The following is an 18,961-nucleotide window of genomic DNA, read 5'->3' on the forward strand; positions in this document are numbered from 1 at the left end:
CAGATGAGTCTCGTACAAACCAGAGTCTGGACCAGAGAGAAGACATTTTTCAAACCCATCTTCCTGATTCTCACATTTCCCCAGGATCTTTTGGAAGGCGATGTTGCCCTCAAGACTTTCTACTGACATAATGCTGTCCTTGCTTAGCCCTGGGCTCTCGTCCTGTGGGGGCTCCCTGGCCCCACAGCTCACCTCGCCCTGTGCCTCTTCGCCAGTCACGTCCCCTGCACCCTCTGAACTCACTGAACTCAGAGTAAATAGAGACCCTTCATCAGAATCACAGTTGGTGTCCACCTCGTACTGAGTGTCAGAAGGAACACATTCCTGCACTGGTTCCTCCTTAGCAGGAGTGACATCCAGGACACTACCCCATCCTGGAGGAAGGACCGCTGGGCCCGTGTCTCCCAGGTCACTGTGTGTGATGGTGCTGCAGCAGGCTGATGGCTCTTCCTCCACATGGGCCCCCTGGAGCCTATGGTGCTGTGTGCTCAGCAAATGAATGTCAGCGCTCACTCGTGCTTCCTTAGGAAATCCCATCTGTGAGCCTGTAATTTCCCAGGGTAACTGTTCAGTGCCCCATCTTTCCCTATTCTCTCCAGTCCTCTGTGCATTTGTGTGTGTTGGCATCTTAGAGAGAGAAGCTGTCATTTCCCTCGAGAGTGACAGGTCTAATTCATTTGAATCATTACGGGTAGAGCCAGAGACAGTTTGTAAGGTGCCAGCTACTGAAGAGACGCCCCTTGCATGCTCATGCAGATCATCTTCTGGGGCCACAGTTTCATAATTCGATTCTCTGAGAACATTATTCTTGTAGATGTGGCCCTGGGCTGCTGAAATTAGTCCATCCTTATCAGCATTTGGATGTCCACGGAGAATGGCACGAGCTGTGCTGCCATTTGGAAGCACATTAGCGGTTCTACTTCCTGCCCCGGGGTTGTGTCTGTATCGTTCTGAGCTCTGCTGACTGCCAGGCTCCTTTCCCAGAGTTTGTTCAGGAATGACAGCAGTGTGTGGGCTTGGCTCTGTCACCAAGAAACCATCCTGGTTCTCACAGAGGTTCAGATCATGGAAGGCTGGGTGCAGGTCTGCCCTCGGGCGCTGTATGTTCCCTGCAGCCTCAATGTCATCGTAGAAGCCCTCGTTTGAATGGGCATTATTTGAACCAGGGCTTTTGTTCCGGCATCTGTGTCGCCACAGTCTATCAACATAAGGCCTGGCGAAAGCCCCCAGGCAGAAAGCCACAAAGAATGTGATGAATACCGACAGGCAGACGGCCAGGGCGAGGTGCTGGGAATCGTCTTTCTTTCTGCCAGTAGTGTGCACGTCCCGGGCATTCCTAACCCTTCTTGGCTGTGGGCTCTGCTTCTCCCTGAGATCAGAGACCATACGTGTCTTCCTCCCCAAAGTGGAAAAGCGCATGTACCTTCCTTCCCAGTGCTTCTCTGCTTTGCTCCTCATGAGGCTTTTCATGTGATTCAGGTTAAAGTGAGGAAGGTGGGCCTCCCTGGAAATTCTGCTTTTGGAAGTCCCCCAGTAGGCTTCCTCATTCCCTGAAAGTGGGAGATAAAAAAAAAAAGCACTGAGCAGACGATAAAATATGATTTCAAGGGTTTTAAAAGCTTCTGTGAGTCCTCCTCTCTCCCTATCTAGCTGTATTTCAAAATGTATATTATATGATAAGCAGTTTCTTTTTCTTTCTTTCTTTTTTTCCTTTTTGTCTTTTTTTTTTACTGACCGGTAACGGGATCGCAACCCTCAGTGTCGGCGGATGTACGGTACAGCAGAGTCTGGACCAGAGAGAAGACATTTTTCAAACCCATCTTCCTGATTCTCACATTTCCCCAGGATCTTTTGGAAGGCGATGTTGCCCTCAAGACTTTCTACTGACATAATGCTGTCCTTGCTTAGCCCTGGGCTCTCGTCCTGTGGGGGCTCCCTGGCCCCACAGCTCACCTCGCCCTGTGCCTCTTCGCCAGTCACATCCCCTGCACCCTCTGAACTCACTGAACTCAGAGTAAATAGAGACCCTTCATCAGAATCACAGTTGGTGTCCACCTCGTACTGAGTGTCAGAAGGAACACATTCCTGCACTGGTTCCTCCTTATTGCGTCTGCAGCACGCTCAGCCAGTGAGCGGGAACCGGTCTCTACATGGGATCCGAATCGGCGGGAGCGCAGAACCAAGCAGTGCATTCTCCAGTGCGCCACCAGGCGGGCCCTTTTTCTTTCTTTCTTTCATTCATTCTTGTCTAATGTATCTGGCTCTATGAATATTTACACTTGGCCACCAGGCTTAGGTCTGCTGCACATAGGCCCAGGAAGTTGTACATTTCTTAGGCTTCTTGCCTAATTGCTGCCCGTGGAAGGAAGAAGCCAGACTGGAGGGACAGCCACATTGCTTCTCCTTCCTCCAGACTCTCAACAACTCCATGTTTGCCAGAACATTCATCGGTCCACTGCAAAATCTGTCTTGGCCCTCCAGAGGTTTGAAGTATTATTTCTCACCATTCCTCGGTGCTGGTAAACAGCAAAAATATTCACTTTTCTTTACTGGTTCCTGACATTCTGTGCCCTACACATTCAAAATGCCAGTTGTGGCTTTTAGAAAGGAGTGAAACCACTGTGGCCGACAACATTAAGACTTCTCTGCTCTTTGTGGATTTCTTCTAAACCTCATAAGCATGGCCATGTTTCTACTTTGATGGCAGTCCTGACAAGGACAGAGTCCAGGACTCATAAAACAAAATCTGATTTTTTCCCCCTAGTTTGGAGTTTGAGATTTAGCCAAGATAGTTAATAGAGGGGAAAAAAAATTTCCAGAATATTCAACCCCAGTAACAAACCAAAGGATAATATACTTTTGAAATATGTGTGTTTGTTTTATGTACATATTGAATCACACTTTCAGAGTGTTATCAAGCATTTAATTTAATGATGTTTTAAATTATTTAAATGTTCTTTCTTTAATGAATTATTTGTTAAAATTTGGATAAAATTGCTGTAGTGGATTGAACTATGTCCCCCCAAAACTCATTGAAGCTTGAATTGTGTCCCCCAAGTCTTATGTATTAGAAAGTTAACCCACACTGTAACTGTTAAGAGTGTGGGAAATTCTATTATGGTAATTGAAAGGTGGAGCCTTGAAGAGGTAATTTGATTGAAGGACAGTGCAGTAGTGAATGGATTAAAAATGGTGACTGGGGCATGGTTCTGAGGGCTTTAAAAGAAGAGGAGGAGACTCTGTCTGTCTGTCTGTCTGTCTCTTTCTCTGTTCTCTCTGCTTCCACCATCTTGCAATGTGAGACCCCTAGGTCACTGTCATCACCACCAGATGGACTTTGGACTTCTCAGCCTCAGAAACTGTAAGCAATAAATTTCATTTTTCTTTATCGTCCAGTTTCAGGTATTTTGTTATAAGGAACAAAAACAGACTAATACAATTGTGATATTTTGGAACTTCAGGGGAAAATTCTCTTCTAGTGAAATTTTTACTTTTGACCAAATCCAGTAGATTCTGAGTGATTTGAACTAGGTTTCTTTGACCATGTGAAAAAAATCATTCATGAACTGAGAAAAACAGCTCCTGCTATGAGTTAAATATGTCCTTCCAAAGTTCATGTACTGGAAACTTAATTCCCATTGTAACAGTGTTAAGAGGGTGAGAAATCCAATTATGGTATTTGAAAGGTGGGGCCTTTAAGAGGTGATTAGATTGTGGGGACTGTGCCCTTGTGAATGGATTGATTCATTCATGGAATAATGGGTATGGTTCCGATGGCTTTGTAAGGAGAGCTAGTGAGAAAGTTAGCTCTCTCTTGCTCAGCCCATTCTCACCATGTGATATCCTGAGTTGCTGAAGAGTTCCCACCAAGAAGGCCCTCACTAGATGTGTTCCCTGAACCTTGGACTTCCCAGCCTCTACAACTATAATAAATAAATTTCATTTATTTATAAATTACCCAGTTTCAGGTATTCTGTTATAAGCAACAGAAGTAATAATAATACAGGTATCAATAATTATTCTGTAACATAGCCCAAGACTAACTAATGCCAGAGATCAGCATTCTTGCTTTTAGAGGGACTGTCATTGTGTCAAATTACACCACATTTTTTGATGTGCATTTTTCAGTTCAAATGGCGCCATTTCAGAGAGAAGAGGTACTACTGATTTACCTGTAGACTTGTTGCAAATTACATTCCACTTTTTCCTCCAGGATTCAGAAATGACATTTTGGAAGACTGCCATGCTACTGTCACACTGCCATTGGTTATCAGCCAAGTCAACCTCCAGATGGGGAAGTTCTAGAGCAAGGATCAGCATCGGTAGTATAGTGGCCAGAGCATTGTTGCTGAGGTCTACAACCTGCTTGAGAAGAAACAAATTTAGGACAATCTGTGAATAAAGACATTCAGAAATAAAATAAGTTACAGAAAGATATTGTTTATGTCTCTCTGGAGGCATATGAATATAGCACTGGTTTGAGAGTCAGAGAATACTGGGTTTAAATCCCTTCTTTGCCCCTAAAAATTCTGGGTGTCTTGGCAAATTGTTTACTCTCTCTGAGCCTATCCCACAGTGTTGTTGTAAGGACTAAATATATGTTAAAACTTTAAGTATAATGCCTATATTTGATGCCCAATCATTTCCCCTTCCTTCTTTCCTATGAGTTGCAATTTGTACTATTAAATAAAACTTAGACTCTCATGTTATCAAGGTCTGAAATTGGACACCAGGTCTAGAATTTCTAGAAGCACTGCAGTCTTGAAAGTGGCAGAAGGTACTGGATGATAAGGACATAAAACAGAAGGATTGTGGTTGACCAGAAGTACCAAAGAGAGATCTTTTGCATCAAATATTATCTCAGGAGTAGTAGAACATTTCTCTGCATCCATGGCTATTCAGTACACACAAGATGACTAACTTTTCTAGTCTAATCAGAAATGAAGGGGAAACAGGGGAACAAAAAGGATTTAGTGGCTCTAGAAACACAGAGCAGGATCTGTTGAGGTTGTCCATGGTAGTAGCATGATACAGCAGAGAAAGCATAGTTTGGTGTAGCTCTAGATACCATATGCAGAGCACCGCTATGTACCAGGCATGCTACTGTGTGCTTTACATATATCATCTCTAATCCTCCCCAAAACTTCCTCATTTTCCCCTTTTTTTACAGAGGAGTCTATCCCACATAAGACTTTGGCACAGGGGCCTGGTACACAGCAGATGCTCAGTCAGTAAATAATGGAAAAGAATGAATGAATGAAATGGCAGAAGTGAGATGTGACCTGACTTCACAGCTGTGTGCCTTCCACTACAGAACACACCTCAGAGCCTGAGCCCCACCATGCTAGAGTGAGGGAAGGGCCTGGTGGAGGAGGCCTGAGCAGGAGGCACGAGTGTGGGGTGATGGGGAGGGGCGGTGGTTATTAGGAGAAGAGAAAACCATAAAAGAGAGAGTGCAACCCTTGCTTTCAAAAAAGAGGACCATGAATGAAAACCAGAAAGGCTGAATGTTATCAAGGCCAATTGTTTTATAAACATCAAAGAAAATCAGCATTTAAATCTTGTGTTATACAAATTCCTAAGAAGACCTTATTCAGAGAATCAAACAGCACCATAAATAAGACCACTACATGTAGAAGCAGTTTCTGTGAACTTAGATAATGATGGTGACTTTTCTAGTGTTGAGTAGCCAAGCAGTCTTGACTCTCAGAGTTGCCAAAAATAAGAAGTAGGAGACTGTGCGATGGGGAAGGAGAAACACTTTGCTTTGGCCTCGCTTTTCCTAGGATCAGCAGCTTTCTTATGCACCCCTCCTCAACAACAGATTAAAACATTCTGATGTTTTTCAGGTAGTTATTTTCTTTTTAGTGCATATCTGCATTTTTTTCATCCTAGCATCTTGTTATATTACAAATAATGGAACTGAAAGAAAAACTGGAGGGAGGACAGAAAATTAATAAAATAAATCAGGAAGAATAATTTCTGAGAAGAGATGAAAACAGAACCGTCCAATTTGGCTAAACAAATATCCATCCACCATCATTTGAAAGGATTGTACATCATAGAAAGATTGTGGAAGCATATACTATTGCTTCACAAATCACTGCATCTAAGAAGAATGGAATAAGATTAAAAAAGAAATGCTAATTTGAAATGTCTATGAAACTTATTTCATTCCATTTAAACATGGTGATGAATTTATGCTTTGAAAAATCTATCTGGCTTCTGGAAATATTCTCATATGCGAAGACATATAGAATAGTAGAAATTATTAAATTCCTCTCCTGGAAGAAAAACAACATCCATTTTTGATATTCAGCTTTCTGGTACCAAATATGTTCATCATGTTCCAAAACCAACTTTTAGAGCTATTGCCAAACATGTAGAAGGAATAATAGAAAAGAAGAAATTGTATAATTCAAGGCAGTTCTAGTGAATTGAGAATTATAGCTGTATTTAAAACATTCCCAGAGTTGATTCCTAGTTTGCCTGTGGCATCTGTATTACCTGTGAGCTGCAGAAGACTCATAAACAATAAAAATGCAGAGGAAATGAAAAAGACGTAGGGTAAATTACATATACAAATATACTTATAATCAGCATGCAATATACTAAATGAGGTTCCCAGGCAATCTGACAACCTATTTGAGGTGAATGGGGAGCAATGCCAAGTTAAGTGGACTTTCTCATCTGTTCTAATAACTGCTATGGTAGATGGACTCTAAGATGGTCTCCAATGATCTTGCCTCCTGGTGTTCATGCCCTTGAGAAATCTCCTCTTGACTGTGGGCAGGACCTGTGATTTGTTTCTGACCAATAGACTATGGCAAAGGCAATGGGATGCCACTTCCATGATTACATTACATAAAATCGTAATGCTCTTCTTGCTAGCAGGTTCCCTCCCTTGCCAGTTCTGAAGCAAGCTGCCATGTTTTGAACTGCCGCATGGAGAGGCCCACATGGCACAGAAGTGAGGGCAGGTTTAGGCAAACAGCCAGGAGGGAACTGAGCCCTGTGTCCAACAGCCAACAAAGAACTGAATCCTGCCAACAACCACATGAGCTTGAAGGAAATCCTTTTCCAGGTGGGCATTCTGGTGAGATTTCAGCCTTGGCCAATGCTTTGATTGCAACCTCTCAAGAGATCCTGAAGCAAAGGACCAAGGAAAGGCATGTCTGGCTTCCTGACTCACAGAAATTGTGAGATAATACATGTGTGTGGTTTTAAGCTGCTAAATTTTGTAGGATTTTGTTATGCAGCAATAGGTAACTAATACACCATGATCATCACCCACTCATTCATTCCTTAGTTTATTCAACAAGTATTTAAAAATATGTGTTAGGTACCAGGCATATACTAAGCACTGGAAAACAAAACAGTCATGATGTATAACTTCGAAGAGCTTACCATCTAGTAGAAGGGTTATGGGGGCATAGGCATTAACAACTAATCACACCTAAAACTAAATAATTTCAGCTGGGATAGGTACAACAAGGAAAAATACAGCATGCTATATGTGTGTATAAAAGGGGGCCTAGTTCAATCTGGAGATCAGGGAAAGTCTCTTGAGGAAGTGACATTTAAGTGAAAACTGGAAGGATTAGTAAGAGTTAGCTCTTCCAGGCAAGGGATCAGCAAGTGGGGAGGGCTTGAGGTGAAGACAGAGGCAGGGATACACTGAGCAAGGGGTAGTGGTTTGAAATGAGGCTGGAAAGACAGGGGCCAGGCCCTTGTTGTGAAATCTTAGAAGGGTTTTAACCAAGAAGTGGCATGATCAGTTTAGTATGTTAAAAGAGGAGAATACTGTGTCCACTTTAAAATTTCTACGTATAGTCTACATTTATAAAGAGCTTCCTGTATTCCAAGTACAGTCCTAAGCACTTAAGTGTGCTAAAACACTTAATTTGTATAACACTCTATAAGAAAGGAACTAAGTTATCTCCATTTTACAAATGAGGAAACCAAAGAGTAGAGAGCTTTGATAACTTGCCCAAGATAGTGTGGCTGGAAAGTGCAGAGCCTAGGTTTAAACCCAGGCAGCTAGCTTGGAGTCTACCCACCTCACCACTGCTTCACAGAACTTCCTTCCACAGTGGGGTGTGGGAAGGGGGGACGACTCACAGGAGCCTTTCTGGTTGGAAGGAGGGGGAATTGGAGATGTCTTGCAGCGATGCTTGAATAGCACTTTACATAACACTGGGAAAACATCAGGTGTCTATGTCAATTCTGCCTAATATGACAGCTACCAGCCACATGTGGCTATTGAGCAATTAAAATGTGGGTAGTCCAAAGTGGGACATGAGGGAAGTATAAAATACACAGCAGGTTTTAAAGACTTAGTATGAAAAAGAGAATGTAAAATATGTCATTAATAATTTTCATATTGATTACTTGTGTAAAAGATAATATTAAAGTATATTAAGTTAAATAATATGTATTACCAAAAAGAAATTCACTTGATTTACTTTTTAAATCTGGGTACTAAAACACTTTAAATTGCATGTGTGGCTCACATTATGTTTCTGTTCAATGACACTGGCCTACATAAAGAATGGGGATGTGTGATGGAGGTTATGAAGATGGGAGACTAATGACTCTCCCAAACCACCTCTGAGTGCCACACTGGAGGCCAATCTGGTGTTTCTAAAGGACCACTGACGGGAGATTTTGTAATATCCTCCAAAAGGGGAAGGGTGTGGAGAAAAGTGCTTGAAGGAGAAGGGGCTTAAGGTGCCAAACCTAGAGCAGGGCTTTAGGGGTTCCTTACCATAACAGCTGTCAGGACTTCTAGATTAACTGCAACATGCCTGAGAAATAGGGACTATGCTCCAAAATGTGACATAGATCTCACCAATACGGGTCTGATGTTTAGAACAGTATGTGGCATGTGGTAAGTGCTATACAAGTATGAGCTATTATCATTATCATTTTTATTATCCTGTGCCTAATTTCGGCAGGGAAACAACAGGGCCACTGGCCTTCAGAGGGTTGTTGATATCTCAGCTTTGGCAAGGGTAGTTCAGAGGGACCTCCCCAAGTGTTCCAGATTGCATAAGACACCTAGGATCTTGTAGCTTAGGGAGGCAGCCTCACTAATAACTAAGATTTAATTTCTTGCCAACTGGTAAGTGGAAACTTGGAGTTGGATTTAGTTTGTTCAGAAAAATAATGTGCCAATGTTTGCTGCTGAGTATTAAGTTCGATTAAAATTCATGTTCATGGGCTGGCCCGGTGGCGCACTCGGTAAGAGTGTGGCCCTTGGGAGTGCGGCGGCACTCCGCCAAGGGTTCGGATCCCATATAGAGACCGGTCCGCTCACTGGTTGAGCGCGGTGCGGGCGCGACACCGAGGGTTGCGATCCCGTTGCCGGTCACGAAAAAAGACAAAAAGGAAAAAAAAAATTCATGTTCATTACCACGGCCTTTGATTTTTGAAGCAAGGAGACCAGCTCTTTTACCGGATCTTAAAATTGACATATATTTTTGATTAATAGCCAGTACAACTGGGTGTGAAGAAACTATTCAATGAAAATATTTTTCTAATGTAATTGCCCATATGTCTGCATATTCGAAATATTATAAAAATGATTTTACAACCTGTAATTTTTTGAGATCCTTGAAGGCTTCTGGGTGAATTTTGAATATCTTGTTGCTCTTTAAGTAGAGGTGTTCCAGTTTCAGGCAGTTATGAAAATCAGACAACCCAATTTGCAATATCCCATTGAATGACAGATCCAAACTCTGCAATGACTTCAGTTTCCACAGTCCTGTTAAAATTAAAAAGTAAATTAAAATCTAAACTGGTGGTATTTACTGCAGCATTGTTTGCAATGGTGAAAAATATTAATGGTTCTCAATTGAGAAATTATTAAAGTATGGTATTATTAATACTGTGAAATACTATGTAGTCTTACAAGAGAATGGGGTAGATCAACATGTGAACTGACTGAGGAAGAAGGGAAATGTTAAGGTGCAGACAGTGTAGAGTATAATTCTTGAAAGAAAAAAAGAGTCATACACAAACATATACGAGGGTACTTTAAAAAGTTCACGGAAAGATTAGTATTATCTTTTAATTCTATTTTCCATGAACTTTTGGAAGTACCCTTGTACATATATTTTGAGTGAACAGAAAAAAGGCCTGGGGGGAGATGAACAAAACTATTAGTAGTAGTTACACTTAGAAGTAGGGTGGTTGAGGGAGCTGAGGAGGGAAATGGAAGGAAACTTTGTTTTTATTTTATATGCACTTGAATTCTTTCTTTTAATGAGCATGTGCTACTTTTAAAGTAAAAGCACCAATTAAAAATCTAACCTTGATTAAAGGAGGTGAAAAGTAAATGTTTATTTGATTAACTGTGGGCAAAACTGAGTAATCTTGCTATGGTAACAGAAGAAAAAGTTGTTTTGATGCTTTATTTACATAGATGAATTCTTTCAGTTTTGAGATTTTCTTATTCTATTTTGTAACCATATCCTTTCTTGCAAATAATTATTGTTGATATTATGACTATTTTCTAGGCTTTCTTGTACTTTTTAAATGTAAGAATTACAGCAAGATTTTGTTTTCCAGCAAAATAACCGAATTGCATTTTGGTCTCTGCATTTGTATTTCACTTGATTCCGCAGAGTAAGCAGGAGGACCATTCAGCACTGAAAATAAATAAAGGTTGAGTAAGAGGTGCCAGTCACAGCAGTCTCCCAAATTTGACTTCCCATATGGGTCTGGCAAAGAAGTGCCTGCATCTTTCCATTTCCTTCTGCTCTGTTCTCCCATGCAGGCTGTGCCTTTAACCAACCACAGTACTACATAACAGATCAGGTTGGCACAATTCCAGAGGGGTTTGTTTATTCCTTGCCTGCTGTCTGCAAGGTACTTATTGTACCTTAAGACTGATGAAGCAGAGAGATGATGACTTAATTGAAATGGCTGTACCATCTGGGTTGTCAAATGCCCATTTTAGTTGTATAGAGTAAGCAAGAGACCATTAGGACAACGAATCAACCAAAACATTATAGGCAAGGCACTTGGTGCTGAGGACAAGTATAGCACAGAATCCTCACCCTTCAAGAGTTTAGTCTGGGCAAATAAGACACACACACACAAGAAAAAGCTACTGGTGATACAAAGTAGTTCATCACATGCACATCCATCAATAAAATTAACTGTCATTTGTCTGTCCACCTATCCATCAGATGATCAAGCTCCTTCAGGGCAGAATTCCCATCTTTGAGCTCTTATAATGCCTGGCATACATTCATTAGAGTATACAGTCAATAGGCCATAGATTTAAAAATCATTTTAAATAGATTTAAAAGTTGTTGAGCTGACATTAAAAAGTCAACATAAAAATTTGCATTTTCTCTTGAAAAATTGGCAGTTCCAACTGGTACAAGATGACATTTGGCTGGAGCTAAATGAGGGCTGCCTGCTTTAGATGGGGAAATGAGCTTATAGAAGAGTATGATTTCTTTGTACTCATGTTTCTACCGAAAATAGGAAAACAAAGCATAGGTCAAGAAGACTACATGTTTAAAAAAATGTGGGAGAAGAGCAAGGCCGATATTCAGCTGGCATATGCTAGTCAGAAATACTTTCTCACTGATTTGTAAATAGCCATTGCCTGAGCATCTGCATGCTGCCCATTGCCCCAGGCACTTTGGTCTCCCCTCCCACCAACCTCCTCCCAATCCAGTAGGACTCTGCACTAGCACTGCAGCCAGGAGACATCTAACTAGGGAGCCCAGGCTGAAGGCTAGTTGTTAAGTATTTTGATTATAACCATTGGAGAAAATATGTTTCTTTGTGCAAAGAAGAATATTCCTACATATTTTAATATGCTAACATATGGGTCTGTAAGAAAAAAATGCAACATAACATACTAGTAGGAAAGAAGCTATAGTTTCCTTAACATTTTCATGTTACCTGCCTGGCCTATATAGGAATGTGAACTCATGGTTCTCAAAATATCTCAGCACTTAATTGAATTAAATTAAGTACCAGGAGCTCAGGGGGAGGGAGAGATCATGCCTAGCTCTGAAGTAGAGGGAAGAAATTATTTTTAAACTCCTGTTTAAGTGTGAGCTCTTATACGCTAGGTATTTCACAAACATCTCCTTTTAATCTTCACAAAGCCCTGAGGTTATCACCATTTTACAAATAAAAAAACCTAGGCTCAGCGAAGTTAAGAACTTGCCGAATGTCATAGTAGGTGGCACTGGGATCAACCATTACCCTTAACCATGCCCATATTTTTAATTAAAAACAAAACAAAACACTAACAGAGCCCCAAAGAACAACTCATATTTAGAAAGGGGAAGAGAACGCTGAGGGCAGGGCTCTATAGACAGAAGAATGGTCTGAGCCTTGGAAGACATGATGAATATATAATGAATATATGGAATACACAATTGCCAAATGGCACTTTCATTATGTGTTCCGTGGCTGGCTTAGACTGTTCTTTTGCCTAGAGATCCCTGTATTGGGGGTTAAGTTATCCTGTTTGTGTCACGGAGTCAGTAGGGTCCTACAGAGGGACTTAAGAGACTGAGTTTTATTTTATGTTTGTTTATGACTTTTGATGTGAGTCAGGAAACATCGCTTAAGGTCTCCATGCCTCAGTTACCTTCCTTAAAAATTGCTTCTCACAGCTGGAATTGAGATCTGTCTTTGATTACTAAGATATGTGAGCTTTTTGAGCCCAGTGGAAGCCAGGTCCAACAGTTTGGATTATTATTCGGCAAATATTCACTCTCCTGTGGGCAGCATTTACTTCCCCATTCCACTGAGTTGAGTTTGGCCATGTGATTTGCTTTGGCCAATGAATGTTAGCAGAGGTAGCGTGAGCCAATATATGAAATGTGCTGATCTGGTGGGATTTGCTCTCTTGGCTTTGGCCAGTGTCATAAAAAGAACATGGCCTGGCTAGTCTGCTGCTGGTTCAAAAGCAGTAAATGTGGAACAGACTTGGACCCAATATGTAGCTTTCAAGATAAAATGTGCAATCTCTTGAGGAATAACAACTGTGTAAAAGTAGGGTTAGAGCTGGTCTTGGCTACCAAAATATTTTTTTATTTATAGAATCCAAGTTGTTCAGTGAGATCTGGCACATTAGTTCCACCAGCCTCTGGTGACTGCATGTGGATTGTGCTGGAATGTTTTGTAAATGCTGACATTCTATCTTGTGAATGGGTTGATGCTGGGATGAAGATGAGGACAGAAACTTTTACTAGGCTAGCATCAAATATGGTTTGCCAATACTGGCTGCAGAAAGCCCAGGGCATGATATCCAGCTGGCCTTAAGAGGGGTGGGTGTGAGGTGCTCTGAGATCCAGGCTTCAGGAGAAGAGCTCCTGATAAAGTAATCTGACCTAGGTGAATTCCAGAGATCAACTGCAGGCAATATTCTGATCCCCACACAACAGAATAAATTCCAGTTGAGTTAAAAGTATAACCTGCCTGAAAAATCTTCTCTGACGATTTTGCCACTGATGGAGTGTGAGGCACATTTACACAAGAGCTTGGTGAAATTGAACCTGGGGGAAGCTGTTTTTGAGAATAAAAGCAAAGGAAGAAATTGTAATGGAAAATATTAACGCATTTTACTATAAAACATTTAAATTGAGTGCATGTCAGGAACATTACAAAAAGAATAAAGAAAAGGAAGAGAGCAGATTTCTTATTGGAAACAATACAAATTGAAGATAGTGGAGCAACATTTTAAAAATATCAAAAAATTTTTAAATGTCGGCATAGAATTCTTTATTGAGTGAAAAAATATTTTTAAAATGAAGGCAAATAAAGACTTTTCAGATATACAAGATTTGAAAGAATTCATCAGCAGTAGACCTACACTAGAAGAAATGTTAAAGGAAGTCCCTTAACTGGAAGAATAATGAAGCCAGATGGAAGCCTGGATCTACACAAAGGAACAAAGAGCTCCAGAAATGGTAACTATGTGGGTTAATAAAAATATTTTTTCTTATTATTTAAATCTCTTTAAAAGATAACAAACTATTTAAAGCAAAAATAGTAAAAATGTTTTGTGGAATTTATAACATATAGGGGTTAAATGTATGACAGCACTTGCACAAAGGCCAGGAGAGAAAAAAATGGGAGAATACTGTTCTAAGGTTCTTATGTTTTAGGCAAGTAGTATAATGCCATATAAAAATAGACTGTGATATCAAGATGTCTATTGCAAACTCCAGAGCAACCACTAAAACAACAAATAACAAAGAATTATGGCTAGCAAGCCTGAAAAAAAAGATAAAGTAGATTAATAAAAAAAAATACACAATTAATGCAAAAGAGGCAGAAAAAGGAAGAGAAAAATAGAACAGAGGGAACAGGAGAAAAAAATATTAAGATGGTAGATTTAAATAATGGCTTAAAAACCCAAATTCAAAGGCAAGGATCCTCAGATTGTATAAAAAAGCAAGTGCCAACTATATAATGCCAACTATATAAGGAGCCTATTTTAAATATAAAATCACAAATAGGATAATTGGAAAAGGACAGAAAAAGATAGCCTTTTAAACAAATGGTGCTGGAACAATTAGATAGCCATATGCAAAAAAAAAAAAAAAAAAGTAATAATAAAAAGAAAAAAATGAACTTGGATCCACACCACACATTATATACAAAATTAACTCAAAATGGATAGATATAAATGCAATGCCTAAAACTATGACACTTCTAGAAGAAAACATAACATTTTTGAGTCCTTGAGGTGGACAAAAGTTTTTAGATATGACACCAAATCATAATCAATAAAAGAACAAATAGATACATTAGACTTCATCAAAACTTAAAACTTCTGTTCTTCAAAAGACACTGTTAAGAGAATGAAAAGACAAGACACAGAGTGGGAGAAAAATCTTTGCAAATGATATATATCCTGTATCCAGGACATATTCTTTAAACATTCTCGAAACTCAAAACAAACAATCCAATTTTAAAAATAAGCAAAGATTTAAAGACACTTCAGCAAAGAAGATATTTGGATAGCAAATAATCACATGAAAAGATGCTCAACATCATTAGATGTTAGGGAAATGCAAATTAAAATCATAATGAGATAGCACTACTCACCTATTAGATTAGTTTAAATTAAAAAGACTAGCCACACCAATTGTTAGTGAGGAGGAGCTGCTGATGGGAATGTAAAATGGTACAAGCACTTTGGAAAACAGTTTGGCAGATCAACAGATCAGTGATTGCTTGGGAATGGGGGATGGGGGATGGTGAGGGACAGGAGGAGGGAATTAGAGATGGGCATGAGAGGGCCGGCCTGGTGGCGCACTGCTACAGTGCGCCCGTTGGGAGCGTGGTGGCGCTCCCACCGAGGGTTTGGATCCCACATACAGACCGGTTCCCGCTCACTGGCTGAGCGAGGTGCGGGCGCAACACCGAGGGTTGCGATCCGTTGCTGGACACGAAAAAAGACAAAAAGGAAAAAAAAAAAAAAAAAAAAGAAATGGGCATGAGAAAACTTTGGGAGTGATGAACGTTTGTTATTTTGAGTGTGGTGATGATTTTGCAGGTATGACATCATATGCCAGAACATATCAAACTGTACATGTGTGTATATGCAATTTATTGTACATCAATTATACCTTAAAGCTGTTTTTAAAGATTAAACACATGGAGGGCCGGCCTGGTGGTGCACTGGAGAGTGCGCCTCTTGGGAGCACGGTGGCGCTCCTGCTGAGGGTTCAGATCCCATGTGGAGACCGGTCCCCGCTCACTGGCTGAGCGCGGTGCGGGCGCAACACCGAGGGTTGCGATCCTGTTGCCGGTCGTGGTACGGGCGCGACACCAAGGGTTGCGATCCCGTTACCGGTCAGGAAAAAAGACAAAAAAAAAAAAAAAAGATTAAACACATGAAGAGCAATGGCTAATGTTTATGGGTTGTTGTTGATTTTTTTTGAAAAGGAAAATGTTCTAAAATTAGAAAGTGGTGATAATTGAACAACTCATTGAATATATTAAAAACCACACACTGAATCACACACTTTAAAAGGACAAATTTTATGGTATATAAATTATATCTCCATAAAGTTGTTTTAAAAAGAAGTAGAAGGAAGTAGAAGTATGCTAACATTAATCAAAAGGGAACTGAATTGGCTTTATTAATATAAAAATATATTTCAGAGCAAAGTACATTACCAGGGATAAAAAGGATCATTTCATAATGATAAAGAAGTTTATTCATCAGGGGGACATAATAATCCTAAACATTTATGCAACTAACAACAGAATTTCCAAATATCTGAAAAAAAAGTACGGACAGAACTGCAAGGAGAAATAGAAAAACCCACAGTTCCAGTAAAAAACTTTAATGCTCCTCTGTCAAAAACTGATAGAACAAGTAAACAGAAAATCAAGTAGGCAAAAGAAGATATGAACTATAGTATCAACCTTCTTCACCTACTTGATGTAAAACACTCCACCCAACAACAGCAGAATACATTGTTTTCAAGTACACATGGGTACACAGACCACATTTTGGGCCACAAAACTAAAAATAAATAGTAAATTTAAAAGCATTCAAGAAACAAAAAATATATTCTTGGGCCAGGATGGCATTAAATTAGAAATCAATAACAGAAAGATTTCTGGGAAACCCGTCAGTAATTGGGAACTAACTAATAGCACGCCTCTATATAACCCATGAAACAAAGAAGAAATTGAAAGGGGAACAAAGTATTTTGACTTGAATGAAAATGAAAACACCACATATTAAAATTTGTGGGATGCAGATAATGCAGTTTTTAGGGGGAAATTTATTGCACTAAATACCTATAAAAAATAAAAAAGTTCTCAAATTGATGACCTCAGCTTTTCCCTTAAGAAACTTGTAAAAGTGAATGAAACTGAAAGTAAGCAGAAGAAAGGAAATAAAGTACAGAGAAGAAATGATAAAGATCAGAGAATAAATAAATGAAGTAGAAAATTTAAAAAGAGAGAAAAAAATCAATGACACCAAAAGCTTGTTCTCTGACAACAATAATAAAATTCATAAAATTTTTTTTTAGCTAGGCTGATCAGAAAAGAAAAAGAGATATAAATGATCAGTATATCAAGAAAGAGGTGGCATTACTACAGAGTCTATAGATATTAAAAGGATAGTGAAATATTGTGAACAACCTTATGCCTATAAATCTGATAGCTTAGATGAAATGATCAAATTCCTTGAAAGACACAAACTATCAATACTCACTTAAGAAGCAACTGATAATCTGAATACCCCTAGACCTATTAAAGAAATTGAACTTGCAGTTAAATATATTCCCACAAAGAAAACTTCAGGTTCAGATGGCTTCACTGGGGAATTGTACCAAATATTTATGGAAAAAATAAAACCAAATGTAAACAAACTCTTCTAGAAAACTGAAGAAGAAATATCTCCCAATTCATTTTATGTGAACTGCATTACTCTGGTGCCCAAACCAGACACTGACATTACAAGAAAAGAAGACAACCACCCAATAGTCCAATAGTCCTCATGAACACAGAGGTAAAATTTCTTGAGAAAATTTTAGCAAATTGACTCCAACAATATATAAAAGGATAATACATCATTACCAAGTAAAATTCATTCCAGCGATGGAAGGGTGGTTTAATATTAGAAAATTTATATTAATTCTCCATTTTAACAGAGTAAAAACAATATGATTATTTCAATAAATCCAGAAAAAACAGCTGACAAAATCCAACATCTGTGCTTGATAAAAATTCCCAGTAAACTAGGGATAGAGAGAATTTAATCCACCCGATTAAGAGCATCTATAAAAAAAAAACCCATAGCTATCATTATACTTAATGGTGGAAGACTGAATGCTTTCCCTCTGAAATTAGGAACAAGACAGGGATACCCACTCTCAATCAGCATCATACTGGAGGTTCTAGCCAGTGCAATAAAGTAAGAGAAAGGCATCCAGAATGGAAAGAAAGAAGTGTAAACTGTCTTTATTTGTACATGTCAGAATAATCTTTGTAGAAAATCTGTAGAATCTACAAAAAAAGACAAGAACTAAGAAGTGAGTTTGGAAAGGTTGCAGGATAAAAGATAAGTATGCAAAGTCAACTGTATTTTTCTATACCAGGAATGAACAATCTGAAATTAGAATTTCAAAAATAATTTCATTTGAAATGGCATCAAAAATACAAAATACATAGAGATGAATCTGACAAAGTACATGTAAGACGTGTCCACTGAAAACTACAAGACATTGTTGAGAGAAATTAGAGACCTAAATAAATGGAGAGATTTCATATATTAGAAGACTATTATTAAAATGTTAATTTTTCCCAAATTGATTTACAGATTCAACACAATCCCAATAAAAATTTGAGCAGGATTTTCTTCAGAAATTGATAAGCTAACTCTAAAATTCATATGAAAATGAAAATGACCTAAGAATAGTCAAAACAACTTTGAAAAAGAACAAAGGTGGAGGGCTTACATTATCTGACTTCAAAACTTATCACAAATCTACAGAGATCAAGATATTGTAGTATTGGTGTTTGTGGTTTGAATTTGTCTCCCAAAGTTCGTGTGTTAGAAACTTAATCCCCAATAAGGGCTGGCCCGTGGCTCACTCGGGAGAGTGTGGTGCTGATAACACCAAGGCCCCGGGTTCGGATCCTATATAGGGATGGCCGGTTAGCTCACTGGGTGAGCGTGGTGCTGACAACACCAAGTCAAGGGTTAAGATCCCCTTACCGGTCATCTTTTTTTTTTTTTTTTTTTTTTTAAAGGGGCCCGGGGGCCGGCCGGGTGGCGCACTGGTTAGTGCGCCGCTTGGGAAGCGTGGCGGCGCTCCTGTCCGAGGGTTCGGATCCCACGTACAGACCGGTTCCCGCTCACTGGCTGAGCGAGGCGCGGGAGCAACACCGAGGCTTGCGATCCCGTTGCCGGTCCCCGGTCCGGTACGGGGGCAACACAGAGGGTTGC

General features: G+C 39.6%; 1 protein-coding gene across 1 annotated transcript in view; it reads right to left on the reverse strand.

Moving 5' to 3' along the window:
- LRRC66 (leucine rich repeat containing 66) overlaps positions 1 to 18,961 on the reverse strand; it is a 29,033-nt gene that overhangs the window by 1,428 nt on the left and 8,644 nt on the right. The window contains exons 2-4 of the mRNA XM_008587043.1: positions 9,597 to 9,766; positions 4,173 to 4,362; positions 7 to 1,550 (exon numbers count right to left, since the gene is read on the reverse strand). Of these exons, the coding sequence (XP_008585265.1) occupies positions 7 to 1,550; positions 4,173 to 4,362; positions 9,597 to 9,766 (1,904 nt within the window). The remainder of the gene's footprint in view (positions 1 to 6; positions 1,551 to 4,172; positions 4,363 to 9,596; positions 9,767 to 18,961) is intronic.

Source organism: Galeopterus variegatus, unplaced genomic scaffold, assembly GCF_000696425.1.
Source record: "Galeopterus variegatus unplaced genomic scaffold, G_variegatus-3.0.2 Scaffold4231, whole genome shotgun sequence".
Taxonomy (NCBI): domain Eukaryota; kingdom Metazoa; phylum Chordata; class Mammalia; order Dermoptera; family Cynocephalidae; genus Galeopterus; species Galeopterus variegatus.